Source organism: Cervus canadensis, chromosome 7 (genome assembly GCF_019320065.1).
Source record: "Cervus canadensis isolate Bull #8, Minnesota chromosome 7, ASM1932006v1, whole genome shotgun sequence".
In the NCBI taxonomy this organism is placed as follows: domain Eukaryota; kingdom Metazoa; phylum Chordata; class Mammalia; order Artiodactyla; family Cervidae; genus Cervus; species Cervus canadensis.
In genome coordinates this window covers 74,227,817-74,247,017 of record NC_057392.1, presented here as the reverse complement: position 1 = coordinate 74,247,017, position 19,201 = coordinate 74,227,817, and the positions used below count along the sequence as shown (strand labels likewise).

The following is a 19,201-nucleotide window of genomic DNA, read 5'->3' as shown; positions in this document are numbered from 1 at the left end:
AAAGAATACAGTACATGAGAAGCTGATCTATATAAGACTTGGCATGAGGTTTCTATAAACTCATTATTCCATAATGCAACCAGGAGACCTATTTCACAGTACATTTACAACACATGCAATATACTTGGACTCTGAACTGTGCAGCAGCTGACTAAACAAGAAGCTTACTTTCGGCATAGCTTCATTAAGTTTAGCAAGCATCTTGCTCCCAGAATGTCATAAATAACTTTCTCCTGTGAGCTGGAGTAACAGTACTAAAATTTCCCCAGGTGTAAGGATATCCTACTATCTAAAAATCTGTTCTGCAAAATGGCTTCTAAGCTACCATTGTTACTATTATGAATGTAATATTAAGGTGAGCATGCATAAGTTTTTTAACTCTTCCCTACAGAGTGGACAAAATTTAATGAATCATTTACCTTCAGAGTAAAACTTTATCCCATTGTGGTGCTACTTTTTGTAAAATTAATTTGACATCCATTTTATCTTTAAATATGCAAAGCAGAGAAAAGCAGAGCCAAAGTAGATTCTAATTTCCCCATTACTAGATTTATAGAAAAATCCATGTTTGAACTAGAGTTAAATAAAGGTATCTTATTTAAGATGTTACAATAATACATTGGAATGCCAGAGAACAATGCTTGTATTTTATTAAAAAAAGAAAAACAAACTTGATACCATGATGTTAGATCAGTAAATTCAATTTGAGATATTAGACCCTGACAACTTGACGTAGTATCTCTCAGTCTGACACAACCAGCCACTTCATTTCCAAATTTCACTTCAAACAACAACTATGAATCATCTGGCAACATGTTCTAATCTTGGGTCCATTATACCCCACATGTTGTTCAAGTTTCAGATTGCTGAAGAGATTTGCTGGTTCATTTATAGCCATTTCTTTTTCTTTCAAGTTAATTCTTCTTACATATGAACAAAGTAGAAAAGGTATTACCGATATTAATCTCAAGAGTTCACGTGAATCCTACATCCTGTACAACTGTTTTCCAAAGTCAAGCAACAGTGCTCGCTTCGGCAACACATATACCAAAGTCAAGCAACACATAAAATCATTTCACCATGTGGAGGAAAAGGTCACTCAAATTTTTAGAAAAAAAAAGCTTTTCTCATTCCTCTTTCATTAACTAGAGGATTAAACTGAAGTTTCGCAATGCAAATTGACCTTCCTTAAAGACTCAAGATACCAGATAAATATAGAAAGTGCCCCCAGACAACTTGATCCAGTAGCCTACAGAGTTAGCTTTACATAAACACGAGAAGAGGGAGCATCTCTGGATGGAACTGTCATGATGGCTCTTAAAGAACCTGAGAAGTTTAAACACTAAATGTCAAGACAGGTTACTCATCTATCCTTCAGTGACTCTCTTTACCTCATACCTGGTACAAGCATAACTGAACAGTTAATAACTGATTTGCTTAAACATCCGTGTTCCCTGCAACTCTTGACAAGAAGTATGCTGACTCTTTCTTCCTCGTATCTCCAGACTCTTGCAGCGGACTCAACAAATAGCTGGTATTTAGTAAATATTTACTGAACAGCACTGAAGCACTGCTTCCAACAATAACAATAGTCTTGCAATGCCTGGGTAAAGTGTTAGAACAAAATGGCAAAATTAATGACTGGAGTGTTGGCTACAGCTACCAGAGATGGGTATAGCCAGCCCTAGAAGAATACTTCCAATGCCATCACGATAGCAGGATAATCGTGACAGGTTTTCCAAAAGATGCCTCCTCTTTGCTTCCTCTTCAGTAAACTTCTAAATTTCCTAACTGCCCAGCTAGGTGTGGTCATAAATCTATATTCTTGCCAATGAGATGTAAATGGAAGTCTCAAGTACGACTTTCAGAAAGGTTACTTTAACGAAGCTTTATCAGCTGGAAATAAATCCCCACCCCCTGCTTCGTTTTTTCACCCCTTTCAAACAACTTAGGACAAAGCAGCAGCCATCCCACATGCTGACGTGACCTTGACAATGGAAGGCAAGCACCAGGATGATGAAACAGAAGACAGGAACCTCAGTTTTTGATGATACTGACTCATAATACTATTAGTCCTGGACCGCTTGCCAACAGAATTTTTTATGTAAAGAAACAAACTTTAAAGCAAAATAATCTCACATATCAGGACCTCAGTTCACCATTAAAAGGAGGGGACAAATTATCTCTTTCAGAACTTCCAGTTCTAAAAACTCTACATAGCTTAGCCTATTAAATATCAACTTAAAAAAAAAAAAACCCAAAATGTATCAGCATTATTAAATCCTGGAAAATTCCTCAAATAAAAAAGCAATTATATCTTCTCTAGATACAAAGCAATGGCATCTTCCATATATCAGTAAAATTATGTTTTGTCACTACTCACTCTAACTTTAACTCAGGGATTCCCTCATAGCTCAGTTGGTAAAGAATACGCCTGTGATGCAGGAGACCCCAGTTCCATTCCTGGGTCGGGAAGATCCGCTGGAGAAGGGATAGGTTACCCACTCCAGTATTCTTGGGCTTCCCTTGTGGCTCAGCTGGTAAAGAATCCGCCTGCAATGCTGGAGACCTGGGTTCAATCCCTGGGTTGGGAAGATCCCCTGGAGAAGGGAAAGGTTACCCACTCCAGTATTCTGGCCTGGGGAATTCCATGGTCGCAAAGAGTCGGACACGACTGAGCGACTTTCACTTTCACTGTAACTCATTAGGATATTTTCGGGCCTGCTCTTCCGGCTACCTAAAAGGTGCTAATCCCCAACTCTTCAACACACTAACCCTTATTTACCTCTTTCAGATGTTCGCATATATGTCTCTTATTCCAGTGAGGCCTGTCCTGGCCCCTAAAATAGGTCTCACCTGCTACTTTACTTAACACATTTTGTTTTTACACTTCATAGCACTCATCACACTTCTTCATTTATAAAATTACTTCTATTCTTCTGTCCAATGTCTCTCTCTTCTACTATAGTGAAACCTCCAGAGGAAGAGCAAAAGCTCAGGGCTTTTCCCTCACTGTTTTATGTCCAGCCCTGGAACAATGCTTAATACAGAGATGGAGTCCATTTATATAAGTACTTGTTATATGAGGGAACAAACAAACAAATGAATAAATGAAGCAGAAATAAAGAAATCCCACAGGTCATATGAAGAAATGTTTATTCACTTACCTCATTAAACACAGGATACATGACTGCATAGAGGGGCATAGAAACCATAGAAGTGGTCTCAGCTTCATTCTTCATCTCTTCCATTGTCATCCTCATTCAAAAACCAACTACAGCAGAAAAAGCAGTGCTAAAATGCAGAGGAATCTTCATTCACTGCAGTCTTTCTTCTCTTCTTTGTGATAAAATAAAGCACAAAACATATACTGACCTGGTTAAAGGGCAAGAAAGAACAGATATTTACTATATTAGAATTAGGAATAAAAACTTCAAATGTTTAACATTTTCATTAAAATTTTTTGCTAATCCTTCACTGATTTTGTCACCTAAAAAATAACAAAAACATAGCAACCATCAGAGATTTAAGGCTAATTTTTAAATTGGGAAAATTCCACCAAATGTGATCTATTTGGGGGAAAAAAATTGATCTAATTTCTTAATTAGATAATTTATTTAATATTATTTAATTTTGCCAGGGCCATTTTTTGAATCTTTGTCCAAAGTTAACACAGAAACTCGGAAGAAAAACCATGGGTACTGGAAGTTTGGAAATAAAATATTGAGAATTCAACAATATAAGAGAAAAATTTTGCCTTGAGGAGTTGAGGAAATGTGTTGCTTTTGAAAAGAAAGCGACTATATTTTAATTCCTTTGCTAGGCTGAACACTAAGCCTAACTATAAAGTGAAAGAGTAATAGTAGTTAACATATTTATATATTAAATGATACATAATATATGTTCAACAAAATATGTTCAACATAATATAAGTTCAACAAAAAAAGCTATCAATTTTGAATAATTTGTACCTTTTATAAAGCATTTTCAGATTATAAAATATTTTTCACATGCATTCAGTCCTCCCAATAACTTACCTTATAGTAACTGTCATTCTAATTTTACAGATGAAAAAGCAGGCTCAGATGGTAAATAACTTGCCTAAGATTGCACATGCAGAGGTCTATGAATTCAGATCTGACACTCCCAAATCAAGAAACAGAGTATCAAGGGAAAACCAAGAACCTCATCTACCCAAGAAAGTACCCAAGACGTTATTCATTTACTGAATAAACATATGTTAACCACCTACTACACGCAAGCGCAGTGGGGGATGAAAAAGATCCCCCTAATCTTTGGTTAGGTTCTAATTGTTAAAAAATTACCTGATGCAGACTGTGGAAGACCTAAGCAGTTTGAAAGCTACAAAGGCTAGTGCTCATAGCTTCAAACAAACTCTAATGACCTGTCCCATCTGAGAACTGCTTACTATTCCTCCACATTCCTACCAGTGAAGTGGAACTCGACACTGACTGACAACAACTGAAAGTTTAGTCTTGTTTCTGGTAGTTCTAAACATGGAAATTTTTTCCTGTTTCAGAGCTTACAGCTGCTTCCTGAATTCACAGAATAAAATAATTAAATAAATAATAAATAAAAGGAAGAAAAGGCCAATCCCTAAATTTTATCCTTTAAGACAAGTGAAAACCATTATCTGATGAGTCAACTGGTACTTAAATAGACTTCTTTGGTCATACAGCTTAAGGACAGAATGGAGGAATGAAGCTGAAGGCAGGAAAAATCTTAAGACACCTAATGCATCCAGATCAATAGAACCTGAATAATAAAAAGAGCAAGTAAATATCTGCTGTTACTCTCTGACTACTTAATAAACCATTTGATAATCTGCCTTTCCACGTAAAATTAACTGTGAATACCTTTTCATAATAAACTTGGAACAAAAAAGAAGGGCTGAAATGCTGTGATACTAATCAAAGTGAAAATGATGGATACCAGATGTACAGTATCGATAGTAAATGAAGGCTTCAGTATCTATGAAAAAAGAAAGTGAAAGACAGCAGGACAGGGCCAACAACAGAACTTGAAGAACTATTTTACAGAATGACAGGGAAACAAATCTTTCATTTATTTAATGAATATTTCTTTTAAAAAAAGAAAAAAATTTATTGACTATGTATACAATATTGGGTCTAGTACTAATACAGAACAGTGAATAAGACAAGACCTCAGAGAGCTTATACTATAGAAGGAAAGATGAACAGCTGTGAAAACCACACAAGATGCTATGCTTTTATGGGAGAACTAGATAAGAGGACCAGTATCAGGGGTTTCCAAGAGAAGGAGGTCAAAAGTTTTAGATGCTTCTGAATATGGACAATAACCTAAAAAAAATTTTTAATTTCATTTCTTGATGAGGTCAAGTACAACACTCAAAGAGTAGTGTCACTTGTACACAGAGGGCGCTACCAGCAGAGGCTGGGCTGGTGAGCTGGCAACTCAGAGTCTGAGTTTTAAAGGAGCTCAGTCAGAAGGAGGGACAAACTAAAGGCCTAAGATACTGAGCACGCTCAGTGGGGTCATTTCTGTCTTTTACTCTTGGGAAAACATGCCTATCCCTGCATATACAAAGGCAGACACAGGTGAGCAGATTAGTAAAGTGGCTAGAGTCACTTTCTGAATTCCTGCTGGTATCTCCCTATCTACCCCACTAAACTTGCTCACTTAACTTTTACCTTTTCAAATACTGGCATTGATTTTTTTAAAAAACATTTTGTCTAATAAGTGGTACTGGACCATGTTGGAAATTTTCTCTTAAGATATTATTTAAATTAACTGTCTCTCTGTATAACTGTCTCTTTCTCTAATTTACTTATAGGTATATAAATATATACATAGTTTTTCTTGCCTCTAAAACTAACTTTACTATCAGCTACTATTTGTCATCAAAAAGACAGTATTAGAGCAACATTATGGGCTACACAGGTGGCTGGTTACCTCAACACTTAACCACTCTTTCAAAACATTGTTCCCATGGGAAAATGTTCCAAAGAATCAATTTATATCTGAACTTTTCAGAACAGACAATCACAAGCTGGGCCAAACAGTTTCATTAGCGTTGATACGTGAATAAAAATCAACAATTCCAATAAGGCTTTTTAAATATTAAACTGTTCTGCCAATTTTAACATCAAGTTAAAATTCTGTTGTCAATCCTTCTACATGCTTCTTCACTTGAATAGTTCAATAAACAATGTGCAACTCTATGCCACTTTAATGCCAAATTTAGTCTTAAGAGTTTCTGCCACACACAACGCAACCAACCAAAGGAGTCTGTTCATTTAAAGAACCACACGGGTGTATCTCAAGGCTCAGAACCAGCATTCCCTAAAACAGCCTCACTTTCCCCCTCTGGGGCACAGCAGGGCCAAGGCTATTTACTCTCAAATAAAATGTGTGAACAAATGGGAGTTCTCGGAATTGATGCATACAGTCCTTGGGAAAAACAGAAGCTTCCTAAGTAAAGGAAATTCTAGACTGAAAAATATTTGTAGGCAGGTTGTCTTGCTTTTCTCTATAGTCAAATCTAATACTAGCCCCCTTACATGATCCCAAATTCTTATAATTCCTTTCACTTCCCTCCCTAAAGGAGGAAAGTTTTATTTATTTTTGTTGGCTCTCCAAACTGTCCATAATATTTAGCTAAAAAAAAGTTTATTAATTCCAGCAGTAAATAGAATCCATGAGTTCATGCTATAATTTATAAGTGTATTTCTTTTCCCCAATAGTGACATTACCAGTCAGCATTAGCAGGAACACAGTAGACCTAACTTAATAAACGTTTGCTGAAAACATAAATTAATGAGACAAGAGATGGGCAATTTATAAGTTGAATCAGTCTTGCTAACACTGTTCAAATATTAAGTCTAACGAAACAAAAACAAACACAAATCTAAATAATTCTATTAACGAAGTCTGGACCCAGTTACATTTACCAGTCATCATGTCTTTTGGCTATCCCAAGCTCTTCCTACTGTAGTAAGCTGAGAGAATATAAGCATCAGACTACTGCAAATAAAATCAGAATTCCGAAAGAAATTACATGAAAGCCAAAGGAAACCAAAGGAAACTAAAACAGAGATTATTAATTCTAATGTCTTAATTAAGGCTACAGCTGGCATATAATTTAATAGTTCACAAAATTCTCAAAGTGGAAAGCATTCCAACATTGGTTAACCTTGCTTTACACATAACCAAGATCCAAAAAGTCACCCAGCTTTCAGCAGAAAGCAAAACTTTATGAGAAAGAGTGGAAGAGTGCTGCAGTTTCCAAATGCCGAACAACCTAAGCCATCACAATCACTTCAGAGCTTATTAAAAACATAAGTTCTCAAGATTACTCATAATCTCCAAGAAAGGACTAAGGAAGCTGTATTCTCAACAGCCAGCCCAGATGATTCTTGTGAACAGGACAGGTTGGATATCACCAGTATGGAAAGAACAGTGGCTAGAGTCAGAAGAAAGAAAAAACAAACTGCTAAGGACAGTCTCCAAGACACAGGTAAAATTAAGTTTGACTCAGCACCTGAGACAAGGGTTTTTGGTCCTCCTGACTTGACAGAAGTTTCACTTAATCACTGGCCTTGTTTCCTCATCAGAAAGTATAAAGGAGGTAAAAACTGTATCATCTTAAAGGCCATGGAACTTTAAAAATCAAAGACAGTAAAACTTTATTCCTGGTGTCTACCAAGGGTTCCAAAGGAATCTCATAAGAAATTAAAAAAAAAAAAAACAAAAAAAACTCACGAGATCATAGAAAATATTTACAAATTCTGATAAAGGAGATTTTCTTGAATGATTGACTCAGGGTTTCAAATAACTAGCACCACTTTGCTTTCTCTCAAGCACCCAGCATCATAAATCATACCCAGAAACTGAATTTATTTCAAGGTAGGAATAGATCAGTCTGGCCAAGTCACATAGCTGGAAAGGTGAGTATTTGATATCACAACCTACCTTTTAGAACCTTCTCAGGTCAAAATGTTGTAGCCACTTCCAAACAAGAGACAAAGGTTTAGCGGAAGATGCTAGGAAAAAGGCAAGCAGAGGAAGAGGGTAAGCAAGAGATCCTACTTAGACCAAAATGAATTTGGTAAAGAATCCACCTGCTACACAGGAGACATGGGTTCGATCCCTGCATCAGGAAGATCCTCGAGAGGAGGAAATGGCAACCTACTCTAGTATTCTTGCCTGGAGAATCCCATGACAGAGGAGCCTGACAGGCTACAGTCCACGGGGTCGCAAAGAGTCAAACACGACTGAGGCGACTTTTCAAGGTTCTAAGAAAGGCTTAACACTTCACCTAAAGGTGAATGGGAATAGGGCTGTTTGAATTACACAGTGGTTTACCCCTTACTTTAACCAGTTTCACTTACCTAAGGTCGACCAAGGTCCAAAATATTAAATAGAACATTTCAGAAATAAACAATTCATAAATTTTTAACTGTTCGCCATTCTGAGCAGCATAATTTAATCTCATGCCCTCCAGTCTGAGACCCCCCAATCATAGATATCATCTGCTCCTAACATGCTCACATCATCATGGATTGATGATCCTCCTTCAGATGTATCATCAGGTCAATAGTAAAAAAACAAAAGAAGGTCAATAGTATCCTAACACTAAATCACAATGCCTATGTCATTCACCTTGCTTAGTCTTATCACTCAGACGTTTTATCAGCCAGTATCACTCACAGGAAGGTAAGTACAGTACACTAAGGTATTTTGAGAGACCACATTTGCATAACTTTATTACACTGAATTATTGTAATTGCTCTATTTTATTATGACTGCCAATCTCTTGCTATTTATAAATTAAACTATCATAGATATGGATGTATAGGAAAAAAATAATAGTTAATATAGAGAGCTTGGTACTATCTGAGGTTTCCAACATCCATTAGGAGTCTTCAAACCTACAGACATAGCAGGGGGGAAGGTGTGAGGGGGCTACTGTACTTAATTAACATTATTAGCACTGTCATTAGAGTGGTGAGTAACAAGCACAGTGACTCTAGAACCAGACTTGCTCGGATTCAATAAACTTTTCATTCATCCAATAAATGTACTGGGTAATAACTACCACTCGCCAGCCCGTTCACTCACAGGCGCCCTCTCTCTCCACAATTTGAGAACCACTGCTCTAGGCATAATCACTACACAAACATTATGAACAAAGGTCAGTGGTCCGAATAGTAAAGGTAAGGGCTGGCAAAAATTATCCAGACTCAGGTTTTTTCCATAATTCAGACAGTTTCAGATCTCAATCTCTCACCAGTAAATTTATCTGTACTGTTGTCACACACTCATGCATTTAAGAAACCTAAACATTAAGACTATAAAATTTTAAAGCGAAAACAGCCGTTAGCACATATTCCTCTACACTATCAAATCCAATCTCCAAACCTCACAATTTAGAAATAAAAGTCTCCAGAAATTCACATTAAGAAACTAAACAGTGACTTATTTTAAGTATACATTCTATAGAGCTACTATAACCGATTGTATGGGACACGTCTGCCATGTCCAAACTGCCTGCCATGTCTTCTATCTGCCCAAGTGATCTACTTCTAGGATCACCTGCCCTGCTCTCTGCATCCTCCACCGATCACTCAACTGAGAGTCAAGACCCCAGACTCAAGGCAGAATGTTTAGAGACGAACGCCAATGGGAACATGGCTCTGATTCAAGGTCGCCCTAGGGTATACAGCAGCACAAGTCTGTGGATCTTCCATTTTTTGATACCAAGACCTCTGACTCATGTACTTTAAAAGTTAACTGCATAAAAAAAAAAGCTAACTGCATCATGTCAGTGTAAGAATATTTGGGGGGAGTAGTTTCTAAATACAGAAATCATAAACGGACAAGTAACTAACATTTTCTACATACGGATGGATAGCACAGAGTAGAAGGTAAGTGCTCAGATTTGAAACAGGTTTAAGTTTGAATGGGTGATATCACTTAATCTCTTTTTAAACTCAATGAGAAATTTACTGGCAATACTGACTGAGGTACTCACATCACAGCGTTATTAAGAGTACAAAATGCATGTACTTATTGCAGTATCTGACATACAATAAACATTCAAATTATTAGTTACTGATATTTCATCCAAGATTCTAAGAATCTGACACAGCATCAGGACTGGAATGAGTGTGAGGCAAACCAGATGGCTAGAGCACAAAATTAAGCTCTTCTAGGACAGACAGCGAGTGCCTCCTGAATTTTGTACACTAAACTCTTTGCTTGCCTCACCCTCGTCCTGCCCCTGCACAGTACAAGGATGGGCCAATACTGATTACCACAATGTCAAAAAGGACACATAAAATAGCCTTTTAAAACCTTTTCTTCCCCACTTGCCAAAATGAAGGCATATATAAATTACCTGGGCCACCCCAAAAAAGTTACAGGTGTCATCCAAAGCAAATTACAAAGTTTAGGAATTCTTAAAACATGTGATCATCAAATGCATTTTAAAATTATTTGCTAAGTCTTTGTTAAAATTCTTATTCTCTTAATGTACGTAGATCAATTTAATAAAGAAAGTTGTGGCCCAGAAGCAGACTTTTTAGAAGAGTGAAATCAAGATGTGGTCAAAGAGCTTCCCAAAAAATCCGTAAGAGGGGATAATCTATACAGGAAAACCAAAAGAGAATAGAATCAAAAGGCTTGCTACCTCTGATGGGAAAGGGGGACAACAAAAATAGCAACAACTGCTATTTGAGCTTCTAAGATATTTCTGCACAAGTTCAGGGGAAAAGACACATCTCTTTGGCAGTGACAATACTCTACTTTCCCCCCATTCGAATGCCTAAAGTTTCGTTCAATTCTGGTCTGAACAAAATTTAAATGAAAACATTTGTTGGAAGGCAAGAAACAAATTTGTTCCCTTGAATGTGTTCATCTTTTGCCCACAAAGTTCTTAATCTAGTGGTTCATGAATTAAATAATGCCTAATTGCCTAATTTAGTGTTTGAGGTACATCTCTGTATTCTCTTTATCATTGGTATTTGTGAGTTTTAATTTCTCTAATACAACTCTAAAGCCCTCCTTTAAAACCCCTTAGAAATTCAACTTAAGCTCTCACGGGCTCCCTGGTGGATCAGATGGTAAAGTATCTGCCTGCAATGTGGTAGTACTGGGTTCTGTCCCTGGGTCGGGAAGATCCCCTGGAGAAGGGGACAGCTACCCACTCCAGTATTCTTGCCTGGAGAATTCCATGGACAGAGGAGCCTGGAGGGCTAAGTTGCAAAGAATCACACACAACTGAGCAACTAACACACACACACACATCACACGGGTCAGGCTCACCTGCTCTGTATCACTTATAGTCTTACATTTTCCTTAATAACTCCTTACTGCCCAAGGTTCGCTACAGTATGCAATGTGTATTTTCTTTATCAAATTTCTTTGCACCACAACACTGCCACAAGGCCCTTAAATGTTGATAAAATTATTAGCCCCAGATATTAGATTGGTACAAATGTAATTGCAGTTTTGCACTGTTTAAATTTGCTGTTTGATATTGGAATATATTCTTAATAAATGTGGTTATGCTATACATCATTTTAATGTGCATTTCTCACTTTATGTTTTTTGCTAATGATTCATTACTTGTTGTTTATTTTATATTTATTCTGGACTATGGAAATGATGTTAGACAAAATGCAAATTCAAGCAATTTTCTTATCTGAGTTCAAAATGGGTCATAAGGCAGCGATGACAACTCACAACATCAACAAGGCATTTGGCCCAGGAACTGCTAACAACACAGTGCAGTGGTGGTTCACGAAGTTCTGCAAAGCAGGTAAGAACCTTGAAGAGGAGGAGCACAGTGGCCAGCCATTGGAAGGTGACAACAACCAACTGAGAGCAATCATTGACGCTGATCCTCTTACAACTACAGAAGAAGTTGCTGAAGAACTCAACATTCAACCATTCTACAGTCATTTGGTATTAGAAGCAAACTGGAAGGTGAAAAAGCCAGTTAAGTGGGTGCCTCATGAGCTGACCGCAAACCAAAAAAAATGATTGCTTTGAAGTACATCCTTCTCTTATTCTATGCAACAACAACAAACTGTTTCTCAATTGGATTTTTACGTGAGACAAAAAGTGGATTTTATATGACGACTGGTGGTGATGACAAGTTTAGTGCTGGACTGAGAAGCAGCTCCGAAACACACCCCAAAGCCAAACTTGCACCGAAGTCCTGGTTACTGTTTGGTGGTGTCCGATCCACTATGACATTCTGAATGCCAGTGAAACCATTACGTCTGGTAAGTATGCTCAGCAAACTGATGAGATGCACTGAAAACCGCAATGCCTGCAGCCAGCATTGGTCTACAGGGCCTAATTCTTATCCAGGACAACGTCTGACCACACGCTGCACAACTAACACTTCAGAAGTTGAATGAATTGGGCCTTACCTCATTCGCCAAGTTCACCTGACCTCTCATCAACCGACTACCACTTCTTCAAGCATCTCGCCAACATTTTGCAGAGAAAATGCTTCCATAACCAACAGGATGCAGAAAATGCTTTCCAAGAGTTTGTCGAATCCCAAAGCATGGATTTTACACTACAGGAATAAACAAACTTATTTCTCATTGGCAAAAATGTGTTGATTGTAATGGCTCCTATTTTGATTAATAAAGATGTATTTTAGCCGAGTTATAACGATTTACAATTCACAGATGAAACTGCAATTACTTTTGCACCAACCTAATAAATGGACTCTGACTCATTTGTTTAACAGTAAGTGAGAATAAGGACAAGATTCTATCACGATAATGACATTTAACTTCACCTTTAGCTCCAAGTGATCTCAAATAAAAATGCTATTAGTCACAAGAAGAAATGAAGGAGACAGAATGGTATCTGTTTGTATCATATATACAATTCCTCCCATGACCTTCACTTATAAAACTGTAATTCATTTTTCAAGGAAGAACACCAAAATTAAGGGAGGACCTCAGAAACCTCTCAAGTTTTGACAATACTGTCAGAATGCCAATTTTATTACGGATAAAGGCATCTGCAAGTGTCTACTCCTGAATAAAAGGCCACAGCATTATTCAAAATCCTTTGGAATTAAATTAGACAGCCTTGTAACAATGTGAACTGGTATAGGGAGCAGTTGCACTCTGGAGGCTAGGTATGACTCATTTACCATTCCCAAAGGCCTTTGGTTCCAGCAACATAATGAAGTCTAAGAAGGCAGCAAGGGTTTAACACCTGAGGGTTTTGTCCTGCCTGGACTCCAAACTCCATTAGATTTCCAGTTCATCCTGAAGACAGGATGGCTGAGTAAGGCAGAAAGGCGTATTTCAGTGCCAGGGACCAGAAGGTAACTCAGAGAAACTATCATTTTTTCCCCTTTCCTATTGGCTCTGATGCGAAATTATCAAATGAATTGATACACGGTCAAGGACTTAATATATCAGAAAGACCAAATGTCCATATAATGGTCTTTCCACCCCCCTACTATCCACTAAATTATAAACATGTAGAGAAGTTTTATTCCTTTCTCTATTTCCTAGTACCTAGCTTGGTACTCCGCACAGTCAGTCTAAATCAGCAGCAGTGTTGGAGATGCGATGATGAAAAGCTAGATACAGTCGATGCCCTTGAGGGTGTGCAGTCTTGTAGGGAAGAGAGATGATAAAGAAACACATGTCAAGCTGCCACTTCACATAACTCCAGGGAGCACACCTGTGTCACACTATACATATACTTGTCCTATGCAAATTCAACAGGCACGTTTAACATTTTTCATTTTTGAAGAAAACAAAAAGAAAAATAACTATTGAAATACTGGGTGATTGTAATTCCATTCCACAAATATAAGCCCCTGAATGAAAGCGATAAAGTCATGGATCTGCTACCCACTACTGGACTGAGGGCCACAGCTGTCCCCCAAATGAGAGGCTCATCACACTGTGATTCTCGTAGTATAATGTACATATTTCCTTTCCAGAAAGATCTCTGAATAGCAAGTTAAATACTTGACCCAGCACTCAAAGGAAAAGTAATTCTATCCCAATGCAATAGGAAAAATGATGTTTATTAATGCTATGTCAGTTTCCAATGTGGTAACTTGCAAAGTGTTCCTTTTAGAGTAAATTTTAAGATAGGTAATTTTTGCCTGCCACCTTGACTTTAGTATCTAAGACACAACTTTTTGTAACTGGAACTCTAGTCTGAGTTGAGCCCTCCATCGATGCTCAAAAACTAACATCATTTTTACTGCCATGATTAAAAATGTAGTGCCTTAACTTGACCAGCATGGATTTAAATCCTAATTCCAAGCAATAAGTGGTTGTGTAACCTTGCGAAAGTTACTTAACCTCCCTATACTTTAGTTTTCTTAAATTGGGGATAACAGTGCCTCTACATCACAGGGTTGGTACAAAGATTTAACGCAATTTTACACATAATATATATTTAACAAATATATGATAAATGAATAAATCATAGTATCATTATTATACAATCTACCTTTTTCTGGTAAACTTATTTCCAAAGAACTGGCCTGAGTAAACAGTAATGACTACTACTTAATATGTTCCACTACTGTTACCCAATAATTCATAAGCCAGCTGATGAAAAAGAAAAATCTTTTTTTTTTAAATAGCAACACCTGATTCTAGACAACTGTAGAGTGACACTGAGTTTGAAGACTTTTTAAGTGGTTAAAAAAAAAGATTATGCACACCAAAAAACATAAGCATGACCTTAAAAAATATGATTATAATATTACATTGTATCCAAGATGCAATTAGCTAAAATGAGAAAACTAAATTCTACATACAAACAAAAACGGACCACCAAACTACACAGTTTACCTTTCTGCCAATAAATTATTTCTAACTGCTACAATAAAGGTGCTTACACTTTTTACATCGTGTGTGCGCGCGTGCTTGTACTGCTAAAATATAAATCTCTAATAAGACTGCAACTTTCTGTAACATTTCAACTGCAGCAATAAACACCGTCAATCACACTATTTAACTTCTAAATCACTTCTGCAGTTTATATTGTGGAGAAAAAATTGTTTATCATGGAATTAGCTTAAAATGTTATGATGTTACCAATCATAACAACCTTAATCATTGAACAAGATATAAGAAGCAGTACCTCAGTTTTATCCTTCACATATTGGTATGCTAGGTCAATATGAATTTTATTATCCTTGATTCAAGTAACATAGGGACTTACTTAAAAATCTAAGTTTAGGATTTATCAGAGACTTGTATTAATAACAAAAAACTGGACCAAATATGAGCAAGCACTTTTTGACAATATTTTGTGGGAGAGTGAGTTGGTAAATTCATGAAGGCATGCAAGGCTACAGCAACTCTGAGCTGCTGAATTTATTCTATACCATTATTATAGTACTCTGAAGGATCAAAGAATTTGTTTTCAGAACCAAAACCTAACACAATTTATTTCTGAATTTAGTCTTCATGTTTTGAAAATAACAGTTTTACTCTCGTTAAGTACCAAGGTTTAAAGCAAATAAGATATTACCTTAAAACCCACTGAAATGTGACAATTTTCATGAAGCTCAAACTATAACCTCCTTTGAAATAAACACCACTCAGTTTTATAGTCACCTTGTCTAAGGCAAGTTATATTAAAGGTAAAATTCAAAGGAAGATTACTGTGTTAAAAAACAAAACAACAAGGAAAAGGGAAAATCATGAATTTTGTTGAGGACAGACAAGCTAACAAGGAAGAATGCAATTCACAGAAAGTTAGTTTCTTGCATATCTGTATTTTATTATAATGAATGTTGCTTGCAAGAGCAGGATAGTGATAAGGTCTCCACAACACTGTTATACAGAAATTTTGCTGTAATAGAAAATGATTCCTTTGCCATTTCCACACAGAAAACTACCCTGATTTTACAGACCTCCAAGAAAGAACAAACATCTTTCTACAATTTGTATCCAACTTCTGTCAATAACCTCTTTTTATCCAAAGGCAGGAAACAAATCTCCTTTATTCATTTTTGTATTTCTGCCCCTTGCAGAGTGCTGGACGCACTGTGCATGAAAGGACTTACATTTATTCATACATTCAGCAAATAATCACTTACTACTTAACTTTCTGCCGGGCACTGTATAAGTAATGAGGTAAGGCACATGACAGATAAGAGCCCTGCTCAGGAAGCTTACTGTCTAGTGAGGGAGACAGACACTTATCAAATAAACACAGAAATAATTAAGTTCCTATTGTGATGATGCTACAAAGAAGTACAGAGTATGGTGAATATATAGTAGGAACTCAGTCTGGGGAAGGAGGAGTCAAAGGTCAGGGAACATTCCCCTGAGAAATGACACCTAAACTGAGACTTGAAAAGTTAACCAGGAGTTGGCCAGACCTGGGGCTTCCCTGGTAGCTCAGACAGTAGAATCTGCCTGCAAGGCAAGCAGGAGACCCGGGTTCAATCCCTAGGACGGGAAGATCCCCTGGAGAAGGGAATGGCTACCCATTCCAGTATTCTTGCCTGGAGAACTCCATGGACAGAGGAGCCTGGTGGGCTACAGTCCATGGGGTGGAAAAGAGCCAGACTTGGGAAGGGGAGGTGAAGCAGTCCAGGCAGGAGGAGGAAACAGGTATAAATGCCCCCAAGTCAGGAAAGAGCTTATGCAGGTGGTAACTGAAAGGCACAGTAAGCAAGACAGGCTGGGGATAAGGCTGGAGAGCTACACAGGAAACAAAAGAGAAACTGTTAGCACTGAACAGAGTAACAGGGTAAAAGTACCTGAATATTTAGGGCATTTTAAGTCTTTCTCTCATGTAAAAATAAACAAGGAAACTGAGTCTTTATCTCAAAGTATTAAAAAGATCTATAGTTAAAAAGACCTGGATTATGCCTTGATCCCACCAGTTACTAGTTACAGAATCTTGCACTTAAAACCAATCTGAACTTCTTTCTTTATTCTCTTTGTAAACCACCACAGTACTCCAGCATGTGACTGAAAGATGATAAATACAAAAAAAAATTATCCTACCATTCTGTTACTGACCAGACAAAATGCCAAAACTACGATGACGCTCAGAGATGAAGAAAAGTTAGTGGTAGAATCTAACCAAGGACAAAAATTAGCATGCACTAGACAAGTGTGTTATATTAATTTTACTAATTCCCAAATTTTGCTGACTTTTGGTTCAGAAGTTCATTCCACAACCTTCCAAATGCATGCCAAAAATTAGAACTCATTTCTCACTTCCTCCAGCAAACCAAATGCCTGTATGTGGCCATATAGAAAATATATTAACATTCTTTCTTTACTATCACTGACTCATGATCAGTTTATGGTTTACTTAAACTACCGCACCCGTCTAACACAGCACTGAGTCAGTTATCTCCACATAATTTCCACTTGCTTAGTTAGGTCTTCCTTCCTTGTGCAGTACATTTCTTACTCATGGTGCTAACTATTCTTGATTTTACTTTATTCTATAGTATTCCACCTCTCTTTTATTTTACAAGTCATTTTTATTTTAAAAGGAATGTAATAGTACTCCTGATCCTAGGAAGTGTTTTTGCATTCAAAAGTTAGACATATTGTGGGTAATTTTAATAACTGCAGAGTACATTCAAACGTGCCATATTTCAATGGTCAATGCATACAACAGTAAGCCATGACAGATTACCTGCGATCAACAGATACCTGATTCTTATATATAAACTTATCAGGAACAAATGTCAATGAATGTACTACTAAAAGTCTACTAAAGAACTGTCTAATATTTATGCACTAATTATAGTTGGTCACAACAATGGATAAGACTGGAACAAGCACACTACTTTCTGCTCAATACAAAACATAAATGTACTATTTTTCCATTCTTTAACATAAAACAAGGATGAGTTAAAACTCATAGATGGTAAGAAAAATAAAATGTACAAAAGCTTGAGGTTATTATTTACACACACACATACGAAAAGAAAATGAGAGGAAGTAAAAACAAAAACAAAAATGTCATGTTACCTCCAAAAAATGCAGCGCATCTTCTTTTCTAGTAATGAACACACTAAACTGTCTCTTGCTGCTGTATTATTTGAAAAAGTGTAAAATAAGTTTTGTGGAAGAATCCCAATCCCATTGTTCTCAGTTGAGAATAATAATAATACAATCCTAAAGTAGAAAGGGAAAGGAGTATCTTTCACGAGTAAAGACGAGCCATATCTCCTGTCCCATTAACTACCCCTTAAAACGGTAGCACCATTCATCACTTAATATACCTCTAATACAAGGAAAAAATAGCTACGTCGTAATTGCTTCTTATTTTTCCAATAACAGATTAGAGTGAGTGCTTCTTTTATTGAGGAATTCACAGATGGCTTCTTAGAAATACCTAAAATGCATTACTTTGCAACTTCCTCTTCAAAAAACACAACCAACCTCCCCACTCTTTCTTTCTGGTGCGGCAGCTCTCAGATTTAGAAGCTGGATTACAAATGGATTAGAGTCAGAAGATCTGTCCCTACGTGTGTGACCTTGTGCACATCATTTACCCCCTCAGTTTCCTCATTAGCATCCCACTAGGAAAACTTGAAACAGCAAAGGTGTAAATACATATTAGGAATTACATCTTTATAAAGTTAAACTTGCCTATTCAGGGCAAAATTACCTCCTTAGAGGGACCACATCATGAAACTGGAACTGAATCCGTAGATCTCTGTCAACATTTTGACTGCTCCTTCTACAGTTCTCTTCTCTCAAAGGGCATAACCCGAGTCACCTCAAGAGTCGACTCCAAGTGCCCCTTCCTTCCTCCACTCCTTCCCTATCCTACTTCTAAAGCTGGGGGAAAACAGCAGTCTCATCTCCCCGCCCCAAGCCACACCTTCAGAGGACCCCACCCCAGGCACATCCGCCCTCTTCCTACTCCGGGGGCAGCAGAGGCCAACCTCGCCCTTCCCCTCCCGCCCCCACCTACAGGAGACTTCCTGAAGGCGTTCAGGCCCGAGCAGGGCAGGCGGCATTTACAAACCCGCTTTACGCCACTCGCGTAGGGTAACCTCACTTACGCCCATAGGGCCCCGTTCCCAGCCCCGTCCGCTCCGCCTGCCAGAACCAAGCCCTAGTGCCTTAGCCACGGCCCCTATGTGACCCCAGACCTCTTCAGCTCCACGCGGGACTACGGGGACTGGGACAGAACAGCCACA

At 37.6% G+C, this 19,201-nt stretch overlaps 1 protein-coding gene across 3 annotated transcripts in view; it reads right to left on the bottom strand.

The window, feature by feature from the left end:
• PDCD10 (programmed cell death 10) overlaps positions 1-19,201 on the bottom strand; it is a 44,019-nt gene that overhangs the window by 24,661 nt on the left and 157 nt on the right. The window contains exons 2-3 of one of the 3 annotated variants that reach the window (XM_043473815.1): positions 7,975-8,045; positions 3,168-3,375 (exon numbers count right to left, since the gene is read on the bottom strand). In XM_043473815.1, the coding sequence (XP_043329750.1) occupies positions 3,168-3,263 (96 nt within the window). In that variant the 5' untranslated portion in view covers positions 3,264-3,375; positions 7,975-8,045. Of the gene's footprint in view, positions 1-3,167; positions 3,376-7,974; positions 8,046-18,663; positions 18,812-19,201 lie in introns of those variants that run through there. The other 2 variants (XM_043473816.1, XM_043473814.1) reach the window with 2 other exon arrangements.